Here is a 26,987-nt window from a genome sequence, read left to right as displayed (position 1 = left end):
CCGTGAAACACGAGACACAGAAGACCACGTTGATCAATTTTGTGCACACAAAATGTCCAGAACAGCCAATCTCCAGAGGTGGAGAGGCGATCGGAGGCTGCTTGTGGCTGGGGTTGGGACAGAAGTGAGAGGGACTGCGCAGTGGCAGCTAAAGCGTATGCTGCCTCGGGGTGCCTGGGGGGCTCAGCGGGTTGAGCCTCTGCCTTCGGCTCAGGTCGTGATCTCAGGGTCCTGGAATCGAGCCCCGCATCAGGCTCTCTGCTCAGCAGGGAGCCTGCTTCCCCCTCTCTCTCTGCCTGCCTCTCTGCCTACTTGTGTTTTCTCTCTCTCTCTGTCAAACAAATAAATATAGAAACTTGAAAAAAAAGAAATTAATCAATTTATTTAGAGAAAGTGCACAAAAGAGTAGGGGAGGGGCAGAGGGAGAGGGAGAGAGAGGATACTAAGCCGACTCCATGCCCAGCACCGAGCCTGATGCGGCTTGATTTCAGGAACGTGAGATCATGACCTAAGCTGAAATCAAGAGTGGGACGCTTAACCGACTGAGCCATGAGCCCTGCCTTACTGTTCCTAAAAGAAAGAAACAGATCTATATGGATGGGGAAATTCTGCAAGATACAGTAAGTTAAAAAATCAAGGTGTGCTATACCCCATGTGGCATCCCAGACTGGATCCCGGAACAGAAAAAAGGACATTCCCCTAAAATCTGGTACAATCCAGATAAAGTCTGTGAGTTGGTTAATAGTAACATGCCAACGGGGGTTCCTAGCTGTGACCCATGACCGTGGTAACATGAGATGTCCTTATTAGGATATACTGCGAGGGGCATTGTGGGACTCTCTGAACTATCTTTGCAACTTTTCTGTAAATCTAAAATTATTCCACGATAAAAAGGTATCTTAAAACAGCAAAACAATGGGGGCGCCTGGGTGGCTCAGTGTGCTGAGCCACACTGCCTTCGGCTCGGGTCATGATCTCAGAGTCCTGGGATCGAGTCCCGCATCGGGCTCTCTGCTCAGCAGGGAGCCTGCTTCCCTTCCTCTCTCTCTCTCTCTGCCTGCCTCTCCGCCTACTTGTGATCTCTGTCTGTCAAATAGATAAATAAAATCTTTAAAATAAAAATAAAAAATAAAATAAAAATACAGCAAAACAAAACAAAACACCCAACAACCAAGGAGCTGGACAGTCCAAAACATGTTACCATTTGTGAGGAGGTAGAAAAGGATATTCTCCTCCTGCATTTGTGTAAAAATGTACATTTGAACGTGCACAGAAAATCTGCAGCAAGAGAGTAAGGGGTCTCCTGTTCTAGGCAGACTGCCTGGGGACAGCAATCAGGAGTGGAAGGGAAACCAAGTTGTTCACCATAAACACTGTGGCATTGTCTGATTTAGAAGAAAAAAAATACGGATGTGTGGGCGGCTCAGTGGGTTAAAGCCTCTGCCTTCCGCTCGGGTCATGATCTCAGGGTCCTGGGATCAAGCCCCGCATCGGGCTCTCTGCTCCGCAGTGAGCCTGCTTCCTCCTCTCTCTCTCTGCCTGCCTCTCTGCCTGCTTGTCATCTCTATCAAATAAATAAATAAAATCTTAAAAAAAAAAAAAAAAGGATGTTATTTATTTATTTATTTCTGAGAGAGAAAGAGAGAACGCATGCACATAAGCAGGGGGAGAGCAGGCAGAGGGAGAAACAGGCTCCCCGCTGAGCAGAGAGTCCAGTGCAGGGCTCATCCCAGGATCCTGGGATCATGACCTGAGCCAAAGGCAGACTCTTAACCGACTGAGCCACCCAGGTGCCCCAAAAGTCTGTTTTGTCTTCCATTCATATAACCACATCAGCTTTCTTTTGGTTAGTGTTTGCACGGTCTATCTTTCCTCAGCCTTTTACTTTCAACCTTTAAGAGAGAGGTCTCTAGAAACAACACAGAGTTGAATTTTTAAAATCGTTTATCTAGAACTTTTAACCCATTTGCATCTAATATGACCTCCAGTATAACTGATTTAAATCTCCCATCCTATAATCTACTCCTTTTCTGCTTTTTTCTATTTGTTCTTTTTGTTTTTTGCTTTCATTCAAGGGATGGAGTGCACACCATTATGCTACTGTGATATTGCAATATAATAAGAAATATATATATTTATATATAACATAATTGAACATATATAATACATATATTTTGGTCTTTGACCTCCATTCTTGGCAGAGTTCCTAAAACTCTTGTGATTTCCCAACAGAGGTGAGAAGAGCATCTTTTGTTGTCATAACAAGCCCCTTTCTACTGTATCTGAGTTTATGATAATGAACTTGGTGATTCCCCCTAGACAGCTTCAAGATGGCATCTGGTTGCCAGAGGAACCAACCATGTGATTCGTGATTAGAGGGTTAGAACTTTCAGCCCTAAATCCTTACCTCTGGGGAAGGGAGAAGGGGCTGGAGGTTGAGCTAATGATCAATGGCCAATGATTCAATCATTCGTGCCTACGTAACAGAACTTCCATCTGTCTCTGGGGTTCAGACAGCTTCCAGGTGGATGAAGAAATACATCCATGTACACAAAAGGCAGTGCACCCCAACTCCTCTGGGACAGAAACCTCTGACCTTGGAACCTTCTAGAGACCTTACCCTATGTACCTTTCTTCATCTGTCCGTTCATCTGTATTCTTTATAATATCCTCTGTATCCTTTATAAGCCAGTAATCGCGTTTCTCTGAGTTTTACGAGCCAGTCCAGAAAGTATTGAGCTTGTTGCTGGGAGGGAGAGGGGAGGGGTGGTGGGAACCTCTGACTTTGTAGCCAAGTCAGGCAGAAGTGAGTATCCTGGGAACCTGTTACCTGCAACTGACACCTGAAGTCGGGGCAGTCTTGTTGGACCAGTCCCCTAACTGGTGGAATCCGAGGCTAACTCCGGGGTAAGAAAGTGTCATAACTGAATTAAATTATTGGTGCCTGGAGAGCTGGAAAATCGGCTGGTGTGTGTGGTGGGGGAAACACCGCACACAGTTGGTATCGGCGTGCTGTAATCAGAAAAATAGTTTCCCTGGGGCGCCTGGGTGGCTCAGTGGGTTAAAGCCTCTGTCTTCGGCTCAGATCATGGTCTCAGGGTCCTGGGATCAAGTGACGTACCAGGCTCTCTGCTCAGCGGGGAGCCTGCTTCCTCCTCTCTCTCTCTGCCTGCCTCTCAGCCTACTTGTAATCTCTGCCTGTCAAATAAATAAATAAAATCTTTAAAAAGAAAAGAAAAAGAAAAAGAAAAATAGTTTTCCCTTAGCCAAGTTCTTCTGCCATTCTGGAAGGGAGATTCAGGTCTTAGCCTGTGCCTCTCGGCCTCCAAGCTGGCAGTTCGAGTGCCAGGCAGAGAGCAGGCACGTCCACAATGAATGACTTTACAAAGGGTCAATGAATGAGCAGTGTCCTGTCAGGAATCATTAGCTTTTGGGCACTAGACTAACACGGTGGCCCCAGATCAAGGGGTCCCAGACTGATACAAGCCTTCCTTCAAGGGGCTGATGTCAGCCGACCTGAGCGCCAGTCCTGACTTCGCCACTAGCTTGCTGGGTGACGCTGGGCACTTCACTGCGCCTTCCTCAGCCTCCTTCTTTCTCATCTGTTCAATGAGGCTGCACTTGACAACCAAAACCTCAGGAGTAATAGCTACCACCTGCTGCCTGAGGCATTAGGTACTATTCTAAGCGATCTGCAGGTGTTAATTCAACAAACCCTTACCACAACCTTATGAGTGATATATGGTTATTTCTCCCATTTTTACCTGGGGAGCAACTTAGGCACAAAGGCCAAGTGACTTGATCGAGGTCACTTACGAGTTAAGTATTGGGTTAGGCTGCACACCCGGGCAGTCCGGCTCCGGAGCCAATGCTTACAGCCACTAAGACTTTGGCATCCATTGCACAGATCACATGCCAACAAAGGAAAGGTAGGGAAAACAGAATTCCAGCACCTGGATCGAAATTTCCTCTTCTTGGGCCCTACAGTCCTTATCCGTGTGCTACTTTAGCCTCACAGAGGTGTAAGTACGGTTCTGAACTTCAGTGTCCACGTAAGCCCATCTGTCACCCCATCAAGTGGGAGGAGGGGGCCTGTGTGGTGACCCAGGGAGTTTCTTCAAAGACAAGAGAGAGGTCTGAGATTCCCAGGACAACGGGCAGCTTCTGACGGGGCAGGAGGCTGTGGGGGACAACAGGGCTGATGCACGCAAATCCCATGTCTACCTTTGCTGGCCGAAAACCCAGCAGAGGGCATGCAGTGAATGTTCTAGATCCGTTTGCAGGATGAATGACATTTTGGGGGCTTTAGTGCCATTCCGATCTGGTTTACCACCCTGGGTTGCTCATTGTTCAACGCGTGCCTCTGGCAGGAGTCCGATCTCTTTCCAGCACACTAAGGATAAAATCTAAACATTGGTCTCTAAGGGGTATGTGACCTGACCCCTGCTGACCCTTCTGACCTCATCTTTAACCACCTTTGGCTTCGATCATCTCTTCCCGCTACACTGGCCTTCCTGGCTTTTTATAAAACTCATGCCCCAGGGCCTTTGCACTTGCTTCCCTCCCAAGCTATGTGCATGGCTCACTCCATCACTTCATTAGGGGTCAAACAGCACCTAGTTAGAGAGGCCTTCCTTGATCACTGCATCTAAAGAGGCCCTCCCCACCAAGTCACCTCCCTCATCTCCCCTAGTCTGGGTGCTTCCAGAGCACTGGTCACCATTGGGAATCATGCCATCTATCTGTTACTTATCTGTCATCCAGCTCCTCTGTGTAGAACCTAAGCTTCATGAGGGCGAGGGTTCTGTCTTGTCCACTGTGTGCCCCCAATACCCCCCGGCCCCATGCCCACGATCACAGCAGGAGCAGCCTCTTCCCCGACCTCCCGGGCCGGCCCTTCCCCTTACCTTCGTGCTTCTGGAACTCCTCCTCGGAGAAGCTGGCATCTTTGTGCGAGAGGTTGGTCATGAGCTGCTTGTTCTCCTCCTGCAGCTGGGCAATCTGAGAAAGGAGGTCCTGCGCCTCCCCCCGCCACACGTCCTCCACCAGCTCCAGCTCCTGTGAAGGCGACCGGCCGGTGTGGGGGTCACAGCCCATCCAGGGCAGCGGCCTCACCCCCGCACAACCTCCCCGACACTTGGGAGCCTTCCTGTCCCCCCGAGGGCGGGCACACTGAGAACAAGGCCACCACAGGTCCATGCAGCAACTCTGCAAGAAACAGAAGGGGCCCCCTCCTCCGGGCAAGGCCTGCACTTGTGTTTTAGGACGCAGCCAGGTTAGAACTGTCTCAAGAGCCATAACCGTGCCTCTTAACCAGACAGAGAGAGCACGTAGATGAGCAGCCCTGGACCACGGGGCCCCTGACATTCCCAACCTCTCTGGGGAGGTCACAGCCCTGATCTGTGCATAGATCGGAGTCGGCACCCGCTTGTCTCCAAGGGAGAAAGGGGCTGTGAAGACCCCGGGGATGCCACCTGGCTCAGGGCTCCTTGTATGTCTGATGCTGGCATCTCTTCAAGGGGTCTTGGGCAACCAATGCACTTAGCAACGCTGAGCCTCAGTTTCCCTTAGCTGGCGAGCCACAATATAGAGATGCACAGGACTATGTGGGTAACTAAGGTCAGTCCATTGAAATCATTTTGCGGATGGCTACGATCAAAGAAACAGACGGAAGCGTTGACAAGGACATGAAAAAGTTGGAAGCCTCCGGCCCGGCGGATCAGGGTGTAAAATGGTACAGCCGCCATGGGAAAGAGCCCAGCAGCCCCTTAATAAGTTAAACCCTTCCCACGTGACCGGAAATTCCAATCCAAGGAGCTGCCCCAGAGACACGAAAACCCACGTCCCCACAAACACCTGTATGTGAACATTCCCATTCTCACAACCGCCGACACGGAGAAACCACATGTCCACCAACCGATGGACAGTGTGATCAACCTTGAGAACAAGGTGCTACGTGGTGCAGTGAGGCCACACAGTGTGGGAAGTGCCCGGAACAGGTACATCCACAGACAGAAAGCAGACGGGCGCTTGTCTGGGGCTGGAGGGTTGGTGCGGGAATGAGGAGTAACTGCTCCCTGGGGATGGGTTTTCTTTCCAAAGTAATGACAATGTCTAAAATTGATTCCGGGGGTGCCTGGGTGGCTCAGTTGGTTAAACGTCTGCCTTTGGTTTAGGTCACCGTCCCAAGGTCCTGGGATCGAGTCCCGTGTTGGGCTCCCTGCTCGGCGGGGAGCCCGCTTCTCCCTCTCCGCCTGCCCCTGTTCTCTCTTTCTCACTCTCTCTCTCTCTCTAATAAACAAATAAAATCTTTAAAAAAGCCTAAAAACGATTTTGGTGGAAGTTACCCAACTCTGTTTGAATAGACCAAAACCCACCGAATTAGACACTTTAAATGGGTGAACTACACGGAATGTGAATTACAGTCAATAAAGCTGCTGCCAAATAAATAAATAAATAAAAGATCTTTTGTAAAACCAGAAACTAAACATAGCGCAATCGCTGTGGCGGGGACAGAATGCTGGTTGAAAAGGCAAAAGGTCGAATGGAGCCTGTCGACCCAAGTTTGAATCCTGTCTCTGCCACTTATCAGCCGATCCCGGGGTTATTTCATCTTTGGGTGCCTTGGCAATGTGGAAAATAGTGTGCTCTCTACCTCCGAGGGCTGTCACGAGGCTTATGTCAATATCTGGCACAGTGCCCAGCCCCCAGAAAATGCTAAAGATGTGTTTGCTGGCTTCTGTTCCTCCTACAGCCTGTCACAAGCCGGCCCAGGTGGCCGGATAAACAGGGCCTCCGTTCATCTTTTAAATACATTCCCAAATCCCCATCTCCTGTCAGGAAGCCTGCCGCAGCGGGAAATGAGGGGGTCATTACGGTATTCGCCCAGTTGGTTCAAGGTCGCCAGGAGAGGTCAAGGTCGGGGCCAGAGGGCGGAATGATGGAGCGGGCACGTGGCCTTCCCGTGCGCAGGTGTGGGCCGCAAGCAGAGGCAGGTGCTCCCATGCCTTCCTTTCTGCTCCCACCCGGCCCAGGCTGAGCACGGAGGAACCCAGGCGGCAATGGTCAAGTGTGACTGACTGCATAGCCCACTCCCCGAGATGGGGAGAGTCTCCGCGGTTACCCCGGTGGGCCCGTGTAATCACAAGGGTCCTCCTCCGTGAAAGAGGAAGGCAGGAGAGTCAGAGCGCGAGTCGATGGGGGGACAGAGATTTGAAGACAGTAGCCGGCGGGCCGTGAGGATGGAGGAAGGGCCCAAAACCCGAGGCGTGCAGGTGGCCTCCGGAAGCGGGAAAAGGCAAGGAAGTGGATTTTCCCCTAGAGCTGCCAGAAGGAATGAATTTCCTGACCTCTTGATTTTAACCCAGAGAAACCCACGTGTGGTTTTTTGACCTCCAGAATGGTGTGCAGTATTATCCATACTGACATGAACCATACAAATCCAACACTGTATAATCATAATAAATGTGTGTTACTTCTAGCCAGTAAGTTACGGTAACTTGTTAGGGTCATAGTAGGAGATGAATACAGACTTTAACCAGCAGGGATGTTTTTTCCCCTCCCTTCTCTAAAAGGGGGCGGGAAGGAGTGTAGTTCTTGCCTTGAGCTGACCACAGTGAATTTAATCTAGCCTCCATACCAGCTAAAGGCTCCTCCAGGAAGTCACCCCTGATTGATTACTTCCTTTGCCGTCTTCAAATTCCGTACGCTGGCCTACAGGCTCCAGTATAATCAGACCCCGAATCCTCCTGACCTCCCCTGCCACCTCTATTCCTTCCTCACTCTGTTGTGGGCCTTCGTGGGGTTTTTTGTTTGTTTGTTTGTTTGTTTTTTGACAGACAGAGAGAGAGAGAGAGAGAGCAAGTGAGCACAAGCAGGGGGAGCGGCTGAAGGAGAAGCAGGCTCCTTGCTGAACAGGGAACATGATGCAGGACCCGATCCCAGGACCCTGAGATCATGACCTGAGCAGAAGGCAGACGCTTAGCGGACTGAGCCACCCAGTCTTTGGACACCCCCATTCCTGCCTCAGGGCCTTTGCACTTGCAGAGGCATCTGCCTAGAATGCCCCACTCCCAGCTCTCTCTGTGGAGGGTACCCACACTTGATGCAGATCTCAGCTCAGATGTCACCTCCTCAGGGAAGCCTTCCTGACTACCCATCTATTAGACCCCCATCCTGGCCAGTCTCTTTCATAGCTCCCTATTTTATTTTTTTCATATCCCTTATCTTAAGTTGAAACTTAAAAAAAAAAAACATCTATTTCCTCACACTAGAATTGCACCATCAAACAGAGTGGCCACAAACCACATGTGGTTGTGGAGCACTTGAGACGTGGCCAGGCTGAACGGGCACGTGCAGTAAGGGTTTAATAGGCACCAGATTTCAAAGACACAGGAAAAAAAAAATGCAAAATATCTCTTTAATAATTTTTGGGGTAATTATGTGAGATGATGGATGGTAACTAAGTTTACGGTGATGATCCCTTCACAATATACACAAATATCAAATCTTGATGCTATATGCTTAAAACGAATACAATGTTACATTTCAATCATATCTTCATGAGAAATAATTTTTTATGTCGATTACGGTTGGAAGTAATAGTTTGTATCAACGGGGTTTGATATGTTATTAAAATTAACCTCTCCTTTTCATTAATGGGACAAGCCACATAATTTTTCTACAAGGCAGCACTGCACTAGGAAGTCAGGCCTATGAGGGCAAAAACCTCATCTGTTGTGGTCCCCGCTGTCTCCCCAGTGCCCAGAATAGTGCCTGGTCCATAATAAGTGCTCAAGAAATACATATGTGGCATGAATAAGGGAACAACATATACTGTTATGTTATAGACATTATAGACAACTGTACCTACAGTTCTAAGCCTATTTGTATTTTTCCTGTCTTCCCAGTTACCCACCCACTGCCTGAGATGAGGATCCAACTTCCCTCGTCTCTGCCCTCCCCACCCAGGAGGGCACCTTGCATGCCCTGGACCATCAACAGGATTGCAGACTGAGTAACCAGATAGAACACGTTAAGACTGTGCCCTGAGGGATGTCTGGGTGGCTCAGTAGGTTAAGCATCTGCCTTTGGCTCAGGTCATGATCTCACAGTCCTGGGATCGAGCCCCACATCAGGCTCCCTGCTCAGTGGGGAGCCTGCTTCTGCCTCTGCCTGCTGTTCCCCCTGCTTGCATGCACGCGCGCTCTCTCTCTCTCTGTAATAAATAAAATCTTGGGGGAAAAAATAAAAGACTGTGGCCTGAGTCTGTGTGATGAGCAGAACTAACTGAGTCTAGGGGTGCCCTTGGGGGAAGGGATGGTGGAAGACAGGGTGAATGCTTTATCAGAGCCACGTGTGCTGAGAGAGAGTGGGGGGCAGAGAAAGTAAGGAGGTATGAACAGACAAACTGATAAGACCAGATTTTTGTGGAAATAACACTGTGAAAAGCCTTTGAGACTACAAGGAAAAAAAAAAAAATTAGATGAGTCTCTCTTGATCCTAAGAATACAGAGAAAAGGGAACCCAGGGCTGGGGCGAGAAAAGGGTTTTGTCCTCTGATTTCAGATCATCCTCCGTGTTTACAAACAAGCCCAGCTCAGAACACGCTGGGGTTTACTTCCTGGCTGATCGTGTTCCAGGAGTGACAAGTGCAGCTGGTTGGGAATTCCATCAGACTCCAGGCCTAGTGGCCTCTGATGGCCACAGGGGTGTCTCCCAGCCCAGCTGCTGCAGAACTCAAATGCCGAGGGTGGGGACACAGGTGCTGGGACTTCTGAGTGACGTGGGCTAAGTTCCTTGGTCCCGGTTAATAAGAGGCAACCACAGGAGAGGATTTCAAAGATCCCTTCCCCGAACTCTCTTAAGAGTTAACCAGCCCTTTGCACCACAACCCCAGCAGACGCGTGCTATTACCATCCCCATTTTACAGGTGAGGAAACTGAGGCACAGAAAAGCGAGGTGACTTCCCTAAGATCAAACGCGGCAGGGTCTGAAACCAGGCCGACTAGCTCCAAAGTCCCCTCTCTGGGGAGCCTGACATTAATTACAGGGCTGGGGCATTTTCAAGCTCTCAGTGTGATCTTGGAAAGGTTGCTCAACGCTAAGGAGCTTGAGTTTCCTTCCTGACCTCAGGGCATGGGGACCTGAAAGGGCAAACACCGTCAAACCCTGCAAACACCCTGCAAACACCCGCGCTCTTAACCACTCACGGCTCTGCCCCCAGGTTAAGACACAGCCACCATTGGGGCTATTTTCCTTGAAACACAATAGCTTTCAGCCTGCCAGGGAGGTTCAGAGAGGCCAAGTGTATTTCCTGAGGCCACACAGCAAGCCAGGGCCCACTCAGGCACCTTGATTCCTCCAAGGAAAGGCGTTTCCTCCTATTCTCTGTCCAAACAGTCTGACAGAACCTTCCTTGCGCTGAAGCTGGGGCAGGAAACCACACATCTCCCACTTCCTTTTCCCCAGGCACCTTGTCTAGACTCCCAGCCCAGTCGAGAGGTCCTGATTCACATGCTCAGAGGGATTCTTGTTCACAGGGTAGAGGCTTAGCTTTAAAGCTGCCCAGAACCAAGTCGATCCCTCCAATCAGGGGAGAAGCACTAGAGTTACCTCCACTGGGGCTGGGATTCTCTCAGCACTAAAGTGGGACAAATTCCCCCCTCCCTCCCCCAATTTTCTTCCTCTATAAAATGAGGATAGTTCCTGCCTCACAGAGTTCTGTGAAGATTAAAGATAAAAGCAAGGAGGGGACAGCACCTCAGGTTAATAGACTAGAAGCCCTGGGAAACAATTTGTAAATAGAAACCTAGAGACTTGGGGGGGGGGGGGGTTGTCAATGAGCTCCGTGGCTGGAGGTCACATCCTCTTTGCGCCGGGGGTTTTGGGGTAAGAAGAATGGGGATTGAAGCACATCTTCTGGGGTAACACTAAAGGGCAGAGGGCTTATTTCATTGCTAGAAAATAACAGTATCTAAGCACTTTAGATATATCACACTTAATTCTGAGAATTCTGATAAGGTGGGTCTTACTACTATCACTATTTGATATGGAAGGAAATAAAGCACAGAGAGGTTGAGTAACTTCACCAAGGTCACACAGCTATCGCATGGGGCTGGAACTCAGGTCTGACTCCAAAGAACTACCCTTAATCTCCGCAGCGTTATATGCCAGGTGGTGCGGGATGGACGGAAGAGGGCCAGGGGCCTCCCTCCCTCTGTCTTTCATCCTTTCGGTTCCCTTCCCACCTAGTTCCTCCATACACATACGTGTGCACCTACAGCTGCCCGATGCTGAAGGCCCCCAAGGTCCCAGCGGCCCCATTCCCCGGATGGGCAGCCTGGGGCCGCTCGCTGCCCACCTTCTGGTGCTTGCGCTCCTTCTCGATGCGGTCCATCCTCTCCAGGCGCAGACGGTCCAGCTCCAGGCGCAGCTCGTCCAGCTCGGGCGCGACGTGGTGGCGGCTGACCAGCACCTCCAGGATCTCCAGGACACGCACGACCTTGGGCATGAGGCGCGCGATGGCCTCGCAGCCGTGCTGGTCGATGACCCGCTCGAACTCGTGGCCCACGAGCGACGCGATGTCGTACACGTCCATGACGGTCAGCTCCGCCACGTTCTTCTCCAGCGCCGACTCGGCCGCCAGCGACGACCCCCGGTCCTCCTCCATGCCCCCGGGCCGGCCTCTCCCCCACCCCGCAAACTAGTGCAACTCCCAAACTTGCCGCTGTCGAGGGCAGCGCCGGGCCGGGCCCACCTCGCGTCGCCGCCGGCGGTCCGCGCTCAGCTGGCCCTCGGGCGAGGGCGCACCGGGCGGCCGGCCGGCGTCCGCATGGGCGGGGGCGGCGGACCGCGAGCCGGAGGGCGGCGCGCGGGGGGCGAGTCGCGGCGCGCGGCTCGGCCCGGAGCCTGCTCCCCCGCGGGAGGAGGAGGCGGCGGCGGCGGCGGCGGCGGCCAGGAAGGCGCGCGTGCGCAGGCCCGCGGCGCCTCCCAAGTTGGGAATCCGAGTTGGGCGCAATGGAGGCGCGGGGTCTAGCTGGAGAGGGGGCCCGGTCGCCCTCGGACACAGTTCTCGCCCGAGGGTCGCCCCCAAGCCCGGGGCCGGGGAAGGAAGCGCGGCCGCGGCTCCTCCGGGAAACTTTGGTGGCGGCGGCGAGACCGGGTGACCGGCTCCCCCCGCGGGGATGCCGCGCGCCCCGCCCCGATCCCGGCCTGGCGAGGGGCGCGCCCGGCTTCCGCCGCCCGAGGGCGCCCGGGTCCCCGCGGGCCCCGCCCCGCGACCCGCCGGCCAGGCAGCACCCCGACCCCCAGCACCCCGACCGCCGCTCCGCCCGCGGGACCTTCCTCCCCGCCGCCCCCCGCGCGTCCGGGCGCGCCGCCCCCTCCTCCGGCCCGGTCCTGGCTCCTCCTCTCCCTCCCGCCGGGGAGGGGTCGAGACTAGCCCGGAGGAGAGGGGGCGGAGGCCGTGGAAGCCGTGCAGGCGGGGTGGGGGGACGCCGGTCTCTGGACGCTTCGCGGAGCGGAGGAGCACCTTCTGCGTTGGAGAGGAATGGAGGGTCGCGAGGTGGCCTCGGGGCTGGGGCCCGTGCTGGGGAGAGCGCGAGGACCCCCTCCCCGCTCCCTCCCCCACCGCAGACCCGGTCCCGGGCGGACCTGGTGGCGCCGGGCCCTGCGCTCCCGTACAGGCGCCCGAGAGGGGCACGAGAAAGGGTGGAGGGGTCCCCTGCCCCGAAGCCGCCGCACTGCCCCGCCCGCAGAGCCACGTCCTTTAGCAGTTCCTTGTGACATAAACACCGCTTCACAGAGGAGGTGAGGCCGGGGTTTGGAGCTCGGCACCGCGAGTTTTTTTTGGTCCAAGCCCCCTGTCCTTTTGACCTGGCTAAATCCCCTAGTCCATGAGACACCCCGGCCCCAGCAGAGTCTTTCCAGAACCCACCAAGCCCTCCCCCCCTTCCCATCCTCCACGCAGGGCTTAGGGACCCTCCTCTGCATTCCCACAGCCGGCCGCCTCCTCCCATAGAACCGCTCACATGCTGAGTTTTAACCGTGTGGGTTACACAGGCGCCTCCCCCGTGAGACGAGCTCCTTGAAGGCATAAAAAAAACTTTAACGCCCTTAGAGCCGCAAAGCTCCCACCAGCCTAGCAGATATGGACTTTAAAAAAAAAATAAGTTGAAAATGGACTGCACAGCTATTTCATATTTAATTCTAAGAGCTTTGCAAAAAAAAAAAAAAAAAATTGCCTCATTTAATCTGTACTCCCATCAGTCTTCAGAGTGTGGCCTAATGACCACGGGGGGTCCCTAATACCCAAAGGGTCTCTGTGAGGTTGTCCCTTGTGCCAGCTTTGTATTAATATGAGGCAAGATGCACCTGGCATATTTAACACGGAATGGCATCTCACAATAAGACTGAACATCAGAAGCAGTTGTGAGAATCCTGCTGTCTTCCAACGAGCTAGACATTAAGGGGATTTGCAGAGATGTGAAATGCCACTATCCTCGGTGTTTTGTTTGTTGGGGAGCATAGTTACTTTTATTAAAAATATATATGTTGGGGTGCCTGGATGGCTCAGTGGGTTAAAGCCTCTGCCTTGGGCTCTGGTCATGGTCTCAGGTTCCTGGGATAGAGCCCCATGTTGGACTCTACACTCAACGGGGAGCCTGCTTCCCCCCTCTCTGTCTGCCTGTCTCTCTCCCTGCTTGTGATCTCTGTCTGTCAAATAAATAAAATCTTTTTTTAAAAATGCATGTTAAAATGTATCTGCTTTTGAATTAATATTTTTAAAAATATCGGTTTAGATTTCTGCTTACAGTAGATAGTCATAGATAGAATCCACTTAATCGAATCTCTTTATAGAGTCTTCAGTGGGTTTTGAGAGTGCCCTTGGAAAAGGGTCTCTGAGACCAGAAGGTTTGAGAACAGCTGCGTCACCACATCCTAAGAAGTATCATTATCCCAATTTTACAAATGTGGACACTGAGTCACAGAGCAGCTGGTAAGTGCTAAAACCAGAGATCAGATCCATGGCCAGCAACCCAGTGAGGTGGACATGTGCTTATCCCTGTCCTAAGTCAAGGGCAGGGAGAAATAGGAGCATTCCCTTCCTGTAGCTAATATACCAAGTGGCCACAAACTCGGTGACTTAAAACAATAGGAACTTATTCTCTGACTGTTCAGGAGACCAGACGTCTAGAATCAAGGTGTTCGGCAGGACTGGGCTTGTTCTGAAGACTCTTGGGAGGATTCTGCCTTGTCTCATCCAGCCTAGGGCATCCTTAGTTTGTGGCCACATCACTCCAGGCTCTGCCTCCGTCTTCAGGTGACCCTCTCCATGTGTGTCTGTCTTCTCTTCTGTCTCGTGTAAGAACCACCTGTCATTGGATCTAAGCCCATCTGCACAATTCGGAATGATCTCATCTCAAAACCTTCAACTTAATTACATCGCAAAGACTTTTTTCCAAATGAGGTCTCCAGTTCTGGGACTGGGACAGGGACATATCTTTTGCGGCAGTGTGGCACCATTCTACCCACAGCAGGAGGTTAAGTAACTTGCTTAAGTTCCCGCAGCGCAGCGGGGAGGGATGGAGCTGAACCCGGTGGGTGCCCACCTTGAACAAAGGACTAAATAATGAATGCCCAGACTGGGGCAGATTTGCCTTCAAGGCAGCAAAGATATACTTAGCATAGTTGGCTGAGAGGGACAAGGACCTAGGAACTGGAGAACCATCCTGCAGCCTGACCTTAAGACCAGGGCAGGAAAGTGAGGGGACGAGTGGGGAAGGCAGAAGAGAGGTGACTCCAAATGATGAGTCGGGTGCTTAGGGGAGTGGCTAGTCTTTTTTTTTTTTTTAAGATTTTATTTATTTGAGAGAGAGAGCATGAGAGGGGGAGTGTCAGAGGGAGAAGCAGACTCCCCACTGAGCAGGGAGCCTGATGTGGGACATGGTCCTGGAATCCCAGGACCTGAGGCGAAGGCAGTTGCCTAACCAACTGAGCCCCTCAGGCACCCCAGGAATGGCTAGTCTTATGTAAGTAGAGGCAGTCAAACCTGGTGGGTAAACTTTCAAAGCCTCTCTGTGCTCTAACCCTGGTGCAGTCACTGACCAGGTGTGTGACCTTGGGCAAGCCACATGATCTTTCAGGGCCTCCGCTTCCCATTCCGCTAAGTGGGATCACAGAGAGTAATTGTTATTATTAAATGAATCAGCATGTGTGCTGGCTTCAGCCTGTGCCGTAGAACAGTTAGTTTCTGTCATCATTACCATCATCGTTGAAGATAACGGGAGCAGATATCCGGGCTGGGTGTAGACGTTGTTGTCTAGTTGACAACTGGATATGTGGACCAGGACTCAGGACCAGAGCAGTGGTAAGACCCGTATCGACATTCATTCATTCAATAAGCATTTAGCTCTTAATATATGCCAAGTACTAGGTTAACCCTGGGGGGTGTGGCTATGTGCAAGAGGCAGGAGACAAGTTAAACCCCAAATAAACTAATTTCAGATAGAGCAAGACGGGGTTGAAAAGGGAGAGGAGCATCAAGAAATTAGTGTGTCCCAGAAACCAGGTGTGTTTGCACAACTCAGTTGGAAAAAGAGTCCCACACCCTGTATTTTTTCAACTGTTAATATTTTCATCTGTATTTCGGAAACATACTGAAACCAGGTACCCAGACTAGCATCACCCCTAAGAAAAATAGTAATTTCTTCATATCAAATATCCAGTGTTCAAAATGTCAATTGTCTCATCCCTTTTATTTCTTTACAGTTTTTGTTTAACTCAAGATCCAAATAGTATCCACATATTGCAATTAGTCGATATGTCTCTTATTCCTGCTCTTTTTTTTTTATTAATTTCTTTTCAGCGTAACAGAATTCATTGTTTCTGTACTGCACCCAGTGCTCCATGCAGTATGTGCCCTCCATAATACCCACCACCTGGTACCCCGACCTCCCACTCCCCATTCCCGCTCTTTTTTTAAAAATTTTTTTAAAGATTTTATTTATTTATTTGACAGAGAGAGATCACAAGCAGGCAGAGAGGCAGGCAGAGAGAGAGGAGGAAGCAGGCTCCCTGCCGAGCAGAGAGCCCAATGCAGGGCTCGATCCCAAGACCCTGAGATCATGACCTGAGCCGAAGGCAGAGGCTTAACCCACGGAGTCACCCAGGTGCCCCCAATGGACACTTTCCGCGGGCCAGCTGAGGCGGGCAGCCCTACACGGCCCAAAGCCTGCCTTCTGACTGTGGATTTGCTTATTCTGGGCATTTCAGATAAGTGGAATCATACACTATGTGAGGGAAGAAGAGAAAGCCACAAACTGTGTGTGGGAGGCCCGGGGGAAGAACGGGCTCTGTTTGGGTGAGTCAGCAGACGGACCCAGGACCGGATGGGGACCAGTGTGGGATGCCGTTGAAGGGGGCACCAGGGATTGACTGCGGGGGCAAGTTCCTACTGGACGTGGTGGGGATGTTATGTGACATCCAGCAAGTCCTTGCCTCTGACTCTTTGTCTCAGTTATTTCATGAGTAAAAGGAGAATAATCTCCATCACACCTCCCTCCAGGATGTTTGGGGAGATTAAATGAGCGGAGATATGTAAAATGTGTAGGACAGAGGCTGCCTCGCAGTAAGGGCTATGCTAACATTAGCCGTTGCTGTTCCTACTGTCCCGATGGTGTTACTGTTGTTACCGCTGTGGCATCCCATTTGGAACAAGGGCATCATAAAACCAACCCTGCTGTCTGACTGGGTGTGAGGTGCTATTGGAAGAATTTGGAATTAGGGCCCCCAAGTCCCCTCAGTTCTTTCTTTTAAAGATTTTAAAGATTTCTTTTAGAAAGACAGAGAGCGGGGAGTTGGCAGGGGAAGAGGGAGAGAGAGAATCTCAAGCAGGCTCCATGCTTAGCATGCTTAGCTTAGCACGGAGCCGGATTCGGAGCTCGATCTCACGACCCTGAGATCACGACCTGAGCGGAAATCAACAGTGGGATGCTCAACCGACTGAGCCACCCAGGCGCCCCTCTTCTCCCTTCTAACCTATTTTCTGCACAGCAGAAATTTTGCATAGTCGGGAAGTTTGTATGTGCTTGCATTTTATCCTGCCAGGTGTCAACGCCAGGTTACGATAAAACCCAGAGCCCTTACCTTGGCCGACCCAGACTTTGGTAGCCTGATCTATGTCTACTTCTCCATCTCCATCTCCATCTCCCAGCCATTCCTGCCGGTGTCCTGTGCACCACGGCGTCCCTCCAAACTCGAATGCCTGGTGAGAGCATCCGCATGGACGAGATGGTATCCCAGCCGGTGCGTGGAGATCAGGGAAAGCAAAGCATTTAACCTTGTCAGCTCCGGCAGAAGGAACAGCATTGTACCTTCACCAGGAGTCACACGGGGACGGACCACCCTGCCCAGGCTAGGAAAGGCAGCTCAGATACTGAGCAGGAAACAACACACGACTCACGCTGAGGCAGGGATGCAGACGCAGGCCAGAGCTGGGTGGCTGGGAAACTCCAGGGCATTCCAGATCATTCGAGGGCCCTTTCCTCTGCCATCTGCTCGGCTCCCAAATTCCCTTGAAATGACTCAGAATTCTCTATGAATAAAATGATACAATGTCTGTGAATTGCTCTTAAATAACCCACTCAGAGTGTGGAAAATGGTTGGGAAGGTGGATGCAATGAAGACTGTCCTTTCTGTTAATTGTTGGAGGCGTGGGGCGCCTGCGTGGCTCCGTGGGTTAAGCCTCTGCCTTCGGCTCAGGTCATGATCTCAGGGTCCTGGGATCGAGCCCCGCATCGGGCTCTCTGCTCAGCGGGGAGTCTGCTTCCTCCTCTCTCTCTCTGCCTGCCTCTCTGCCTACTTGTGATCTCTGTCTGTCAAATAAATAAATAAAATCTTAAAAAAAAATTGTTGAAGCCAGGCCATGGGTACATGGGAGTTCATTATACATGCTTCCTCCTTCTGTATTATTAGAGAATTTTTATAATAAAACAGCTTTTAAAAGAAAGCAGACTGGGGACTAAAAGGAGTGGCAAAGTGGGGTGCCCACTTGGCTCAGTCAGTAAAGCACGTGACTCTTGATCTTGGGGTTGTGAGGTTAAGGCCCACCTAAGGCAAAGAGCCTACTTTAAAAAATACAATAATAAAAAAATAAGAGGAATAGTAAAGTGTTTGCTTGCCTGTGATCGCCATACCTCTTGCTTCAGCCATAGGTGGGACAGGAGATATCTGATGCCACTAAGGGGAACAGAAGATCTGGAGTGGGGAGAGAGGGTGAGGGAACGCTGGGGACCACCCACACGTAGGGGCAGACGTTTCCTCTCTCTGTGAGTCCGTTAGGCTGGGCACATGTCAGATAGTAGCAGTGATTATGTGGAAGCAGAAGTCACTGCTTCCTGGAAAATCAGGCCACAGGGTCCTGAGAAACCACACTAGGGCTCGAGAGGCAACTTGGGGACACTTGGGAATAGCTTCCCTGTCCTGTTGTCATAGATAATGCAAGGGACTGAATGCCCATGTCCCCCCCCAAGTTCATGGGTTGAAATCCTGCCCCCCGAGGTGATGGTATTAAGAGGTATTATTTGTTCCTTTATAAAAGAGGCCTGCGCGCTCCCTTGTCCTAATACCGTGTGAGTTCTATGAGCCAGGGAAGGGGGTTCTCGGCTGATACCAAATCTGCCAACATCTTAATCTTGGACTTCCAGACTTCGGAACTGTGAGAAATAAATTTCTGTTGTTGTCAAAGAGCCCAATCCATGGTGATTTGTTTGAACAACCCACTAGTGTTTTATGAGAATTCCTGTTTTTCGGGAGTCTGAGTGGTCTCTCGCACAACTCTTTTACTTGCCCTGTTCCTTGAGCCCCATCCCAAGGGCTGAAACCCGAAGGAACTTCACACCCCCTCCTCCACCCGCACCGCCGTCCTGACTTCCCGTGGTTGCCGTTCTGGCTTCTCATCCCTCCTTCTCCTCCTGCTTCTTTGGCGGACCTGAGGTAATCATGGACAATTCCGATGTCATCATTGTATCTGAACCCTGGTGACGTCACATGAGACTCCTGGTCTCTTCTGCTTTGATTTTGTTTGATAGTCGACCTCCCTCCAAGGGCATTGGATGGAAGTATACACTCAGGCTCCCCTGACCCATCTTGGAAAACAGGATGATCAAACCTTAGCAACGAGATTCTTTCAAGTACATTGTGCACCGTCTCTGAATTTCAGTGCCTGCTTCTACCTGAAGGGAGGTTGCCTGGAAATGCTAGTCTGGGTAGATTTTCCAACATGTTAAATTGACCTGGTGGTGGTGTTTCTCTACTCCAAGGGTCTCATCCAATGCTTGGGCTCTTTTTTTTTTTTTCCCTAAAGATTTTATTTGTTTATTTGACAGACAGAGATCACAAGTAGGCAGAGACGCAGGCAGAGAGGAGGAAGCAGGTTCCCCGCCAAGCAGAGAGCATGATGTGGGGCACGATCCCAACCCTGGGATCATGACCTGAGCTGAAAGCAGATGCTTTAACCCACTGAGCCACCCAGGCACCCCTGGCTCATTCTTTTTATTTTTTTAAAAGATTTTATTATTTATTTGACAGAGAGAGATCACAAGTAGGCAGAGAGGCAGGCAGAAAGAGAGGAGGAAGCAGGTTCCCTGCTGAGCAGAGAGCCCGATGTGGGACTCGATCCCAGGACCCTGAGATCATGACCTGAGCCAAAGGCAGCGACTTAACCCACTGAGCCACCCAGGCGCCCCTCATTCTTTTTATTGACAACTAATTCCATTCTATAGACACACCACATTTATTTTTCTATTTACCTGTTGTTGGACATTTGGGTCATTTCCAGTTTTTGCCTCATTCAAATATGCATGTTCATGTGTTAAGTCTTTCTGGACACGTGTGTTTCTTTTTTTAAGGTAAACACCTAGAAATGCAATAATGTCTGGGTAACGCTATATATATATAAATATATATATGACTTCATTTATTTGAGAGGGAGAGAGCGAGAGCAAGAGTATAAGATCAGGGAGAGTTAGAAGCAGACTGATCAGGGAGCCCTATGTGGGGCTCAATCCCAGGATTCTGGGATCATACCCTGAGCTGAAGGCAGACGCTTAACTGACTGACTGAGCCACCCAGGCACACTGTTAAGTGTATGTTTAACTTTTTAAGAAATGCTTAACTGTCTTCCCAGATGATCGTGCCATTGCGCCTTCCTACCAGCCAGGATGAAGTAGGACAGGCTGGGCCTTTGTGATTTTACCCACGTCCCCGGGCGATTCTGCTGCTCACCCAAGTTGAGAACCACTGGCTTAGGGGATGATGGAATTGGGGGGGGGGTGCTCTTTTTCAGGAGGCGACATGGGACCAGAGATCTGGCTAAAGTGACAGAGGAAGCCAAGAGAAAACTGGGGGGAAGGTGGCTTCAGGCAGAGGGAACGGGAAGTGCAGAGCCTCTGACTCAGGAGTGTGTCTGATACAGTGGAGGGCCGGCGAGGGGGTCTGCAGGCTTGATTGGTTTTGCACCGGAGAGTGTCCTAGTAGACAGCCAGAGCGGAGGGCAGAACCCTCAGGGAAGGCTAAGAGGTATGGACTTCATTCTGAACAATCTGGGGAGCCAGTGTAGGGTTTTTGTTTTTTTTTTTTTTTTTAAAGATTTTATTTATTTATTTGACAGAGAGAAATCACAAGTAGATGGAGAGGCAGGCAGAGAGAGAGAGAGAGGGAAGCAGGCCCCCTGCTGAGCAGAGAGCCCGATGCGGGACTCGATCCCAGGACCCCGAGACCATGACCTGAGCCGAAGGCAGCGGCCCAACCCACTGAGCCACCCAGGCGCCCCACCAGTGTAGGGTTTTTGAGCAGAAGCATGACATGATTTTGTAGCAGAGGAAACCAAGGCTCAGAGAGGTGAATTAACTTGCCACAGGTCACACAGTAAGTGGCCGAACTGAGTTTCTGGCCAGGTCTGTCCACAGCCAGAGACCGTGTTCTTGACCTCCATGCTCCCTTTGAGCTGTCTTTGGTGTCAAATAAATGTATAAAAAGCAGATGTTTAAATGTCAACGTCCTCCAGCCGAAGAGCGCTGGGAGCACACCAGTGGTTGAGCCAGTCGGACTGAATCCTGCAGCTCGGGAGAACGCAGGCCACGGGGGATCCATGGGATGTCTCAGTAAGCGTACCCCAGGGGGCTACAAAGAACCGTATGCAGGGTTTGGGCTTTGGTTGGGTGATTCTGGGGAGACATTCAGAATCGAGGAGCTTTGCTGGAGAGTGCATGTTCTCAGGAGGCAAGGATCATTCTGGGACTGGAGCTCTTACATCTTCCCTAGACAGAGGACAGACTGGAGCCAGGCAGAGGGAGATGTTTGGTGTTTCATGGCCTGAACCATGCTCAAGTTTAGACTTATTTACTCATGTCACAAGGTGGCCTTTTCTGATGTTGATGTTCGGTGAAACTTATTTACGGGAGAGCGGGAGAGCGCAGAGGCCCACTGACGTGCCAGGCCGTCTCCTGGGTGGCGGACCCTCTTCTCCTCTCCCTCGGTGGCTTCTGGACAACACCTTGGGGGATGAAAACTTCCCATGTGTTTGTTTGCCTTAAACAGCTTTATTGAGAGACAGTTCACATGTCATGAAAATCCACCCATTTTAGGGGAACAGTTCCATGACTTTCAGTATATTCACAGATATAAGCAACCATCTCCGCTGTCATGTTCCAGAATATTTTCATTGCTCCAAAGGGAAACCCCAAGAGCAGTGACTCCCCATTACCTCCCTCCTCCACAGCAGAGCCCAAGGTAACCACTAATCTAGTCTCGGTGTCCGGTGTCCGTGGACTTGAGTATGCTGGATACTTCATGTACATGAACTCACAAAACATCTGGTCTTTCGTGACCAGCTTGAGCCTCTTGTGTTCAAGGTCCGTCCGCAGTTGTAGCAGGTGTCAGCCCTTTGGTCCTTTTGGTGGCTGAATCTTAGTCCGCTGTGTGGACGGAAGACCTTTTGTTTATCTCTTCAACCACTGAGGAACTTCTGAGTAGTTTCCTCCTTCTTGTTGTTTTGCCTGGGGTAAAAACCCTACTTCCCTCTGAAAGCTTAGATCCCTTCGTAGGAACCTGTGTCCGCTCACAGAGCTCCTCGTTTCTGGGAGGCGAAACCAAGCTCCAGCGGAGAGTGAGATGGGAAAGGGGAAAGGGCCTTTGTCCAGGCCGGGAAGCTCATGGCCCTTGAGAACCTGCTTTGTGCCAGGAAGGACTCTGGAAATACAAAGAGAAATTAGGGCAGCAGTCCCTGCCCTCAACTAGCTCATAGTCCAGAGAGTGGAGACAATACACGTGTTGTTTCTCCCCACCAGGATCCAGCCCATTTTTTCTGGTCTTCTTCAGGGGAATCCCCCCTCCCTTGATCCCTGGTTCCTGGGAAGGAGAAACCCAGGCCTGGCCAGTCTGCTTTATCCAACCCGGGGGTCTAGTTGTTGACACATGGATGGATATTGGCCTGACAGCCCAGGGAGATTCCATGACACTTTTCCTGGACTTCTCACAAAAGGTTATTTTTTGTTGGGTCTGTTGTTTTTCCTATGAGGTTGCTGAGAAAGTAGGCTGGAAGCCTGGGGCTGCTGGTGGCCATACTTAGGTTGTCTGGGGAGAGCCAGCCTGAAGCAGAAGGCCAGAGAAGGAAAGCAGGGCTCAGACACGGGAGCATACAAAGCAGAGAGCAAGCAGCCTTCCTGGGGTGATTTTACTCCATTTTACAGGTGAGGAACCAAAGACACTCCCAGAAAGGAATTGAGTATGAGCCTCTTACTGAGTGACAGGGCCAAGAACTATATTTCTAGAGGTGCCTGGCTGGCTTGGTCCATAGAACATGTGACTCTGATCTTAGGGCTTAAGTTTGAGCCTCATGTTGAGTGTAGAGATTACTTAAAAATAAAATCTTAAAAAGAGAGAGAGGGAGAGGGAGAATTATATTTCTAGTCCTTTATCTAGTCTTTGAAAACACAGTCGTTCCTTAGGTACTATTCAAAATGTCTAAACCATGGTGCCGATAATTGACCTAAATTATTTTAAAGCATTTAAAGCATTGAGCCTGCTTATCATGGACATCTACAAACACACAGGGGAAAGTTTCTATAGTTGTAATGCCTTTTGTTTAGGATCCCCAGAGTTTTTCAAAAAGTCTTCCACAACTCAAACTGACTTATGCAAATAGTTACATAAATAGGAAATCCAGATTGTGGACTTCAGGCACAGCTGGATCCAGGGGCTTAGTGATAGCAATGTCATCTGACTTCTGTTGTTCTTTGCCCATCAGCTTTGGGTTTGCATAATGTTGATATCACTTTCATGCAGGCTATCAACACATGGTGCCAAAGGTGGCCTCCAAGACCTGTAGGGCTACATCCTGCCAATAACTTCAGCAAATTCAATGAATTTTCATTGCATATCATTGGCTCAGTTTGGGACACATAGCTACCCTTGGAACAGTTACTGTACTTATGGACACGTGGACATGAAAATTGCTGATTAGTCAAGCATAGAGCCAGAGGGTGGAGACAGTCCACCAGAGTGATGTTGAATAAGACCGGAGAGAAAGGAATCCTCAATGAGCTAGTAGAGTGCTCCTACAGAGGGGTGAATGAATGTTGAGCAGGGTCATGTAGCCAAGTCTTTACATTCACTGGCAGCTCATGTTTAGACTTGACTTTTTTTCTCTCTCTCTTTCTTATAATCTCTGTACCCAACATGGGGCTCAAATTCATGACTCTGAGATCAAGTTATCATGTGCTCTGCTGACTGAGCCAGCCAGCTGCCCCCAGACTTTTCATTTTAACAGATACTAATTTCATTTTTGGTTTATAATTTAGGACAAGAGTTTGTATCAGCCGGAAAACAGAACCCATTCTAGATCTTTCCAACAAAAAGTTTGTTTTGTTTTAAGAGATTTTTACCTTTAAGTAATCTCTACACCCGGTATGGGGCTCAAACTCACAACCCTGAGATCAAGAGTTGAGTGCTCTACCAACTGAGCCAATCAGGTGCCCCTCCACAGAAAGGTTTCAATGTTGGAAATTGGTTCAACACATGCATTTATCTATTGCTGTGTAATGAGTTACCTCAAAACTTTTTGAAAAAAGATTTTGTTTATATGGCAGAGAGAGGGAGAGAGAGGGAGTACATATGCAGGAGGAGTGGTAGGCAGAGGGAGAGGGAGAAGCAGGCTCTCCGCTGAGCAGGGAGCCCGGTGTGGGACTCGATCCCAGCACCCTGAGATCATGACCTGAGCCAAAGGCAGATGCTTAAGTGACTGAGCAACCCAGGCACACCTCAAGTTACCCCCAAATTTAGTGACTTCTGACAACTGTCATTATCTTTCACAGTTTCTGCAGATCTGGAATTTGGGAGCAGCTTGGCCCAGGAGTTCTGATGATGGAGTCTTTCATGAGGTTGTAGTCAAGATATTGGCAAGGGCTGCTGTCATCTGAAGGCTTAACTGGGGCTGGAGGAGCCACTTCCAAGATGGCGCCCTTGATGACTGTTGGTGGGAGGTGTTAGTTTCTCTCCATGTGGGTCTCTCCCAGAGCAGCTCGAGTGTCCTTATGACATGATAGCTGACTTCCCCACAGGAAATGAGTCAAGAGAACAAGGTAGAAGCTACAATACTTTTAATGACATAGTTTCAGAAGGCACACACTGTCTCACCTACTACATTCTCTTAGAAGTGAGTCCCTAAGTCAGTTCTGCCTTCCAGTCTGGGAGAAGGGAATTAGGCTTCACCTTTTGAAGGGACGAGGGTCAAAGAATTTGTGGGTATATTTTGAAAGCATCACAACAGGAGCAGCAAAGAATAGTGGGACAACCCACAGATTAGCAATAGCAGAAAGACACTGTTCCAGTTAGGACTGGAGGGGAGGGTTGAACAACTCTGTGAATGCGCTGATTACCATTGGGTGGTGCACTTTAAAATGGTGAGTCTGGGGGCACCTGGGTGGCTCAGTGGGTTTAAGCCTCTGCCTTTGGCTCAGGTCATGATCCCAGGGTCCTGGGATCGAGTCCCACATTGGGCTCTCTGCTCAGTGGGGAGCCTGCTTCCTCCTCTCTCTCTGCCTGCTTCTCTGTGATCTCCTCCTGTCAAATAAATAAATAAAATCTTTAAAAAAATAAATAAAAGGGTGAGTCTGCTCTTTTCCTCCCTGACTCGTTGTGGCTTGGCCGCCATCAGGACTATTCAGACCAAGAAGTTCATGACCAACCAACTACTTCAATGGAAATAAATGGTCACTGGTGTTCATTACCCTGGAAAGACAGGGGTACCTAAGACAGATTTTCGGGAAAAACTAGCCAAAATGCATAAGAGCACATCTGATGTCATCTTTGTATTTGGATTCAGAGACAATTTTGGCGATGGTGTTGCAGGATCATTGAGAGAAGGCGGTCAAGAAAGAGCTCTTGAGACATTTTATGGCACAACTTAGCAAGTTTATTTAAGCAGCAGGAGGACAGGACCCGGGTGCAGAAAAAGCTGCATTTTTGCTGTAGGAAGGTGGTGGTTATATGCTTTGTGCTCAAGCAGGAGGGGACATGCAGGGAGTATTAGATCTTACATGTCTTCTTTGAATTTCTACTCATAAAACTACTTCTGCAAGATTTCTCTGGCGCTTATCATTCAGTTTGCTATGAATTGTCCCTGAGAGGTTCAGGCAGTCATGAGACCCTGTAGGAATGTAGCAACCAACACATATTTGATCCTTGTCAAAACCATGCAGGCTCTATAGGTCAGCCTTCTGGGCGGAAGGTGAACTTTTTTCCTGCCTCTGTCCCTTATTAGGGGCATGACAACTGGCTTTGGCATGAAAATTTAGCATTCCTTGGATTGTGCAAAGAAAAATGAACCTCAACACAAGCTTTCAAGACGTGGCCTGTATGAGAAGAAAGAGACGTCAAGAAAACAGTGAAAGGGGGTGCCTGGGGGGCTCAGTGGGTTGAAGCCTCTGCCTTCGGCTCAGGTCATGATCTCAGGGTCCTGGGATCGAGCCCTACATCGGGCTCTCTGCTCAGCGGGAAGCCTGTTTCCTCCTCTCTCTCTGCCTGCCTCTCTGTCTACTTGTGATCTCTGTCAGTCAAATAAATAAATAAAATATTAAAAAAAAAAAAAAAGGAAACAGTGAAAGGAACATGAGAACAGCACGAAGAAAGTCGGGGGGACTGCAAAAGCCAGGGTTGGTGTGGGCAAACAGTGAGCTGGCTACTGGACGACAGAAGGCATTCAAGATTCTCTAGTGACTTGATCTGGGGTAATTGTGCAGGTTTTTCATGAGAGGGGTAATGATCTAAGAACTTCCCTGTGGTTAAAAAAAAAAAAGGGTGATTTCATGGTATGTGAATTATAGACCAATAAAGCTGGAAAAAAGCAAAGAAGGAAGGGAGGGAAGAAAGACCTGGTTTTTGCTGCATCTCGCTGACTCCCACCGATAACCAGCTGGTAGGTTCTGAGCCAGGCCCCAGTTGAGAGATTCATTCATCATTCGTCATAGAATTACTAAGTACCCACTGTGTGCCAACCACTGGCTGTGTCCAATGTATTCATGCACACCGAGGCTCCCGGGCATAGGCCAGTCTGTGCCGAGGACCCAGAACGTGCACATTTCCTGTGGGTGACCTGGCAAGTCCCGAGAGCCTGTCTTCAGATATTGAAATAATGTCAGAAGATGCTTCATGAGTAATTTATGAGAGTGGCGCTGTAAGGAAAAACCTGCGTGAGAAAGGAACTATGCCAGGCAGTTGACAGTGATTATTTGATGGTTCTGTGACTACAGTTACTTTTCCAATTTTTAGATAGCACAGTTAATTATATAATATAAAAAATTTCCAAAGGATGTCTGGTTGCATTTTTTGTCTGGCCATCACTGTTTTCCGACATTGGAGTTAATTGCAATTATTTATTTATTTTTAATTTTTTTATTTTAAAAATATTTCTATTTATTTATTTGACA

General features: G+C 50.0%; 2 protein-coding genes across 3 annotated transcripts in view; both read right to left on the bottom strand.

Moving 5' to 3' along the window:
• RILPL1 (Rab interacting lysosomal protein like 1) overlaps positions 1–11,809 on the bottom strand; it is a 42,023-nt gene extending 30,214 nt beyond the window's left edge. Inside the window, exons 1-2 of one of the 2 annotated variants that reach the window (XM_059408261.1) lie at positions 11,363–11,809; positions 4,908–5,058 (exon numbers count right to left, since the gene is read on the bottom strand). In XM_059408261.1, coding sequence (XP_059264244.1) covers positions 4,908–5,058; positions 11,363–11,671 — 460 coding nt within the window. In that variant the 5' untranslated portion in view covers positions 11,672–11,809. The remainder of the gene's footprint in view (positions 1–4,907; positions 5,059–11,362) is intronic. The other variant, XM_059408260.1, reaches the window with a different exon arrangement.
• On the bottom strand, positions 11,705–12,804 carry LOC132023744 (collagen alpha-2(I) chain-like). The gene is made up of 2 exons (XM_059409894.1): positions 12,655–12,804; positions 11,705–12,535 (listed from the first exon to the last, which is right to left on the bottom strand). The coding sequence occupies exons 1-2, from the start codon at positions 12,787–12,789 to the stop codon at positions 11,705–11,707; spliced, it is 966 nt and encodes a 321-aa protein (XP_059265877.1). The 5' UTR covers positions 12,790–12,804.
• Positions 12,805–26,987: the final 14,183 nt, after the last annotated feature.

The sequence above is a fragment of the Mustela nigripes genome, chromosome 8 (genome assembly GCF_022355385.1).
Source record: "Mustela nigripes isolate SB6536 chromosome 8, MUSNIG.SB6536, whole genome shotgun sequence".
NCBI classification, from domain to species: Eukaryota; Metazoa; Chordata; class Mammalia; order Carnivora; family Mustelidae; genus Mustela; species Mustela nigripes.
The sequence above is the reverse complement of the archived record's forward strand: the minus strand, read 5'-3'. Positions and strand labels throughout refer to the sequence as shown.

Coding starts and splice junctions, on each gene's coding strand:
- LOC132023744 (XM_059409894.1), bottom strand. CDS start 12,789: ATGTCACAAGGAACTGCTAAAGGACGTGGCTCTGCGGGCGGGGCAGTG. Junction 12,536..12,654: donor GCAGGGCCCGGCGCCACCAG/GTCCGCCCGGGA, acceptor TCTCCAACGCAG/AAGGTGCTCCTCCGCTCCGC.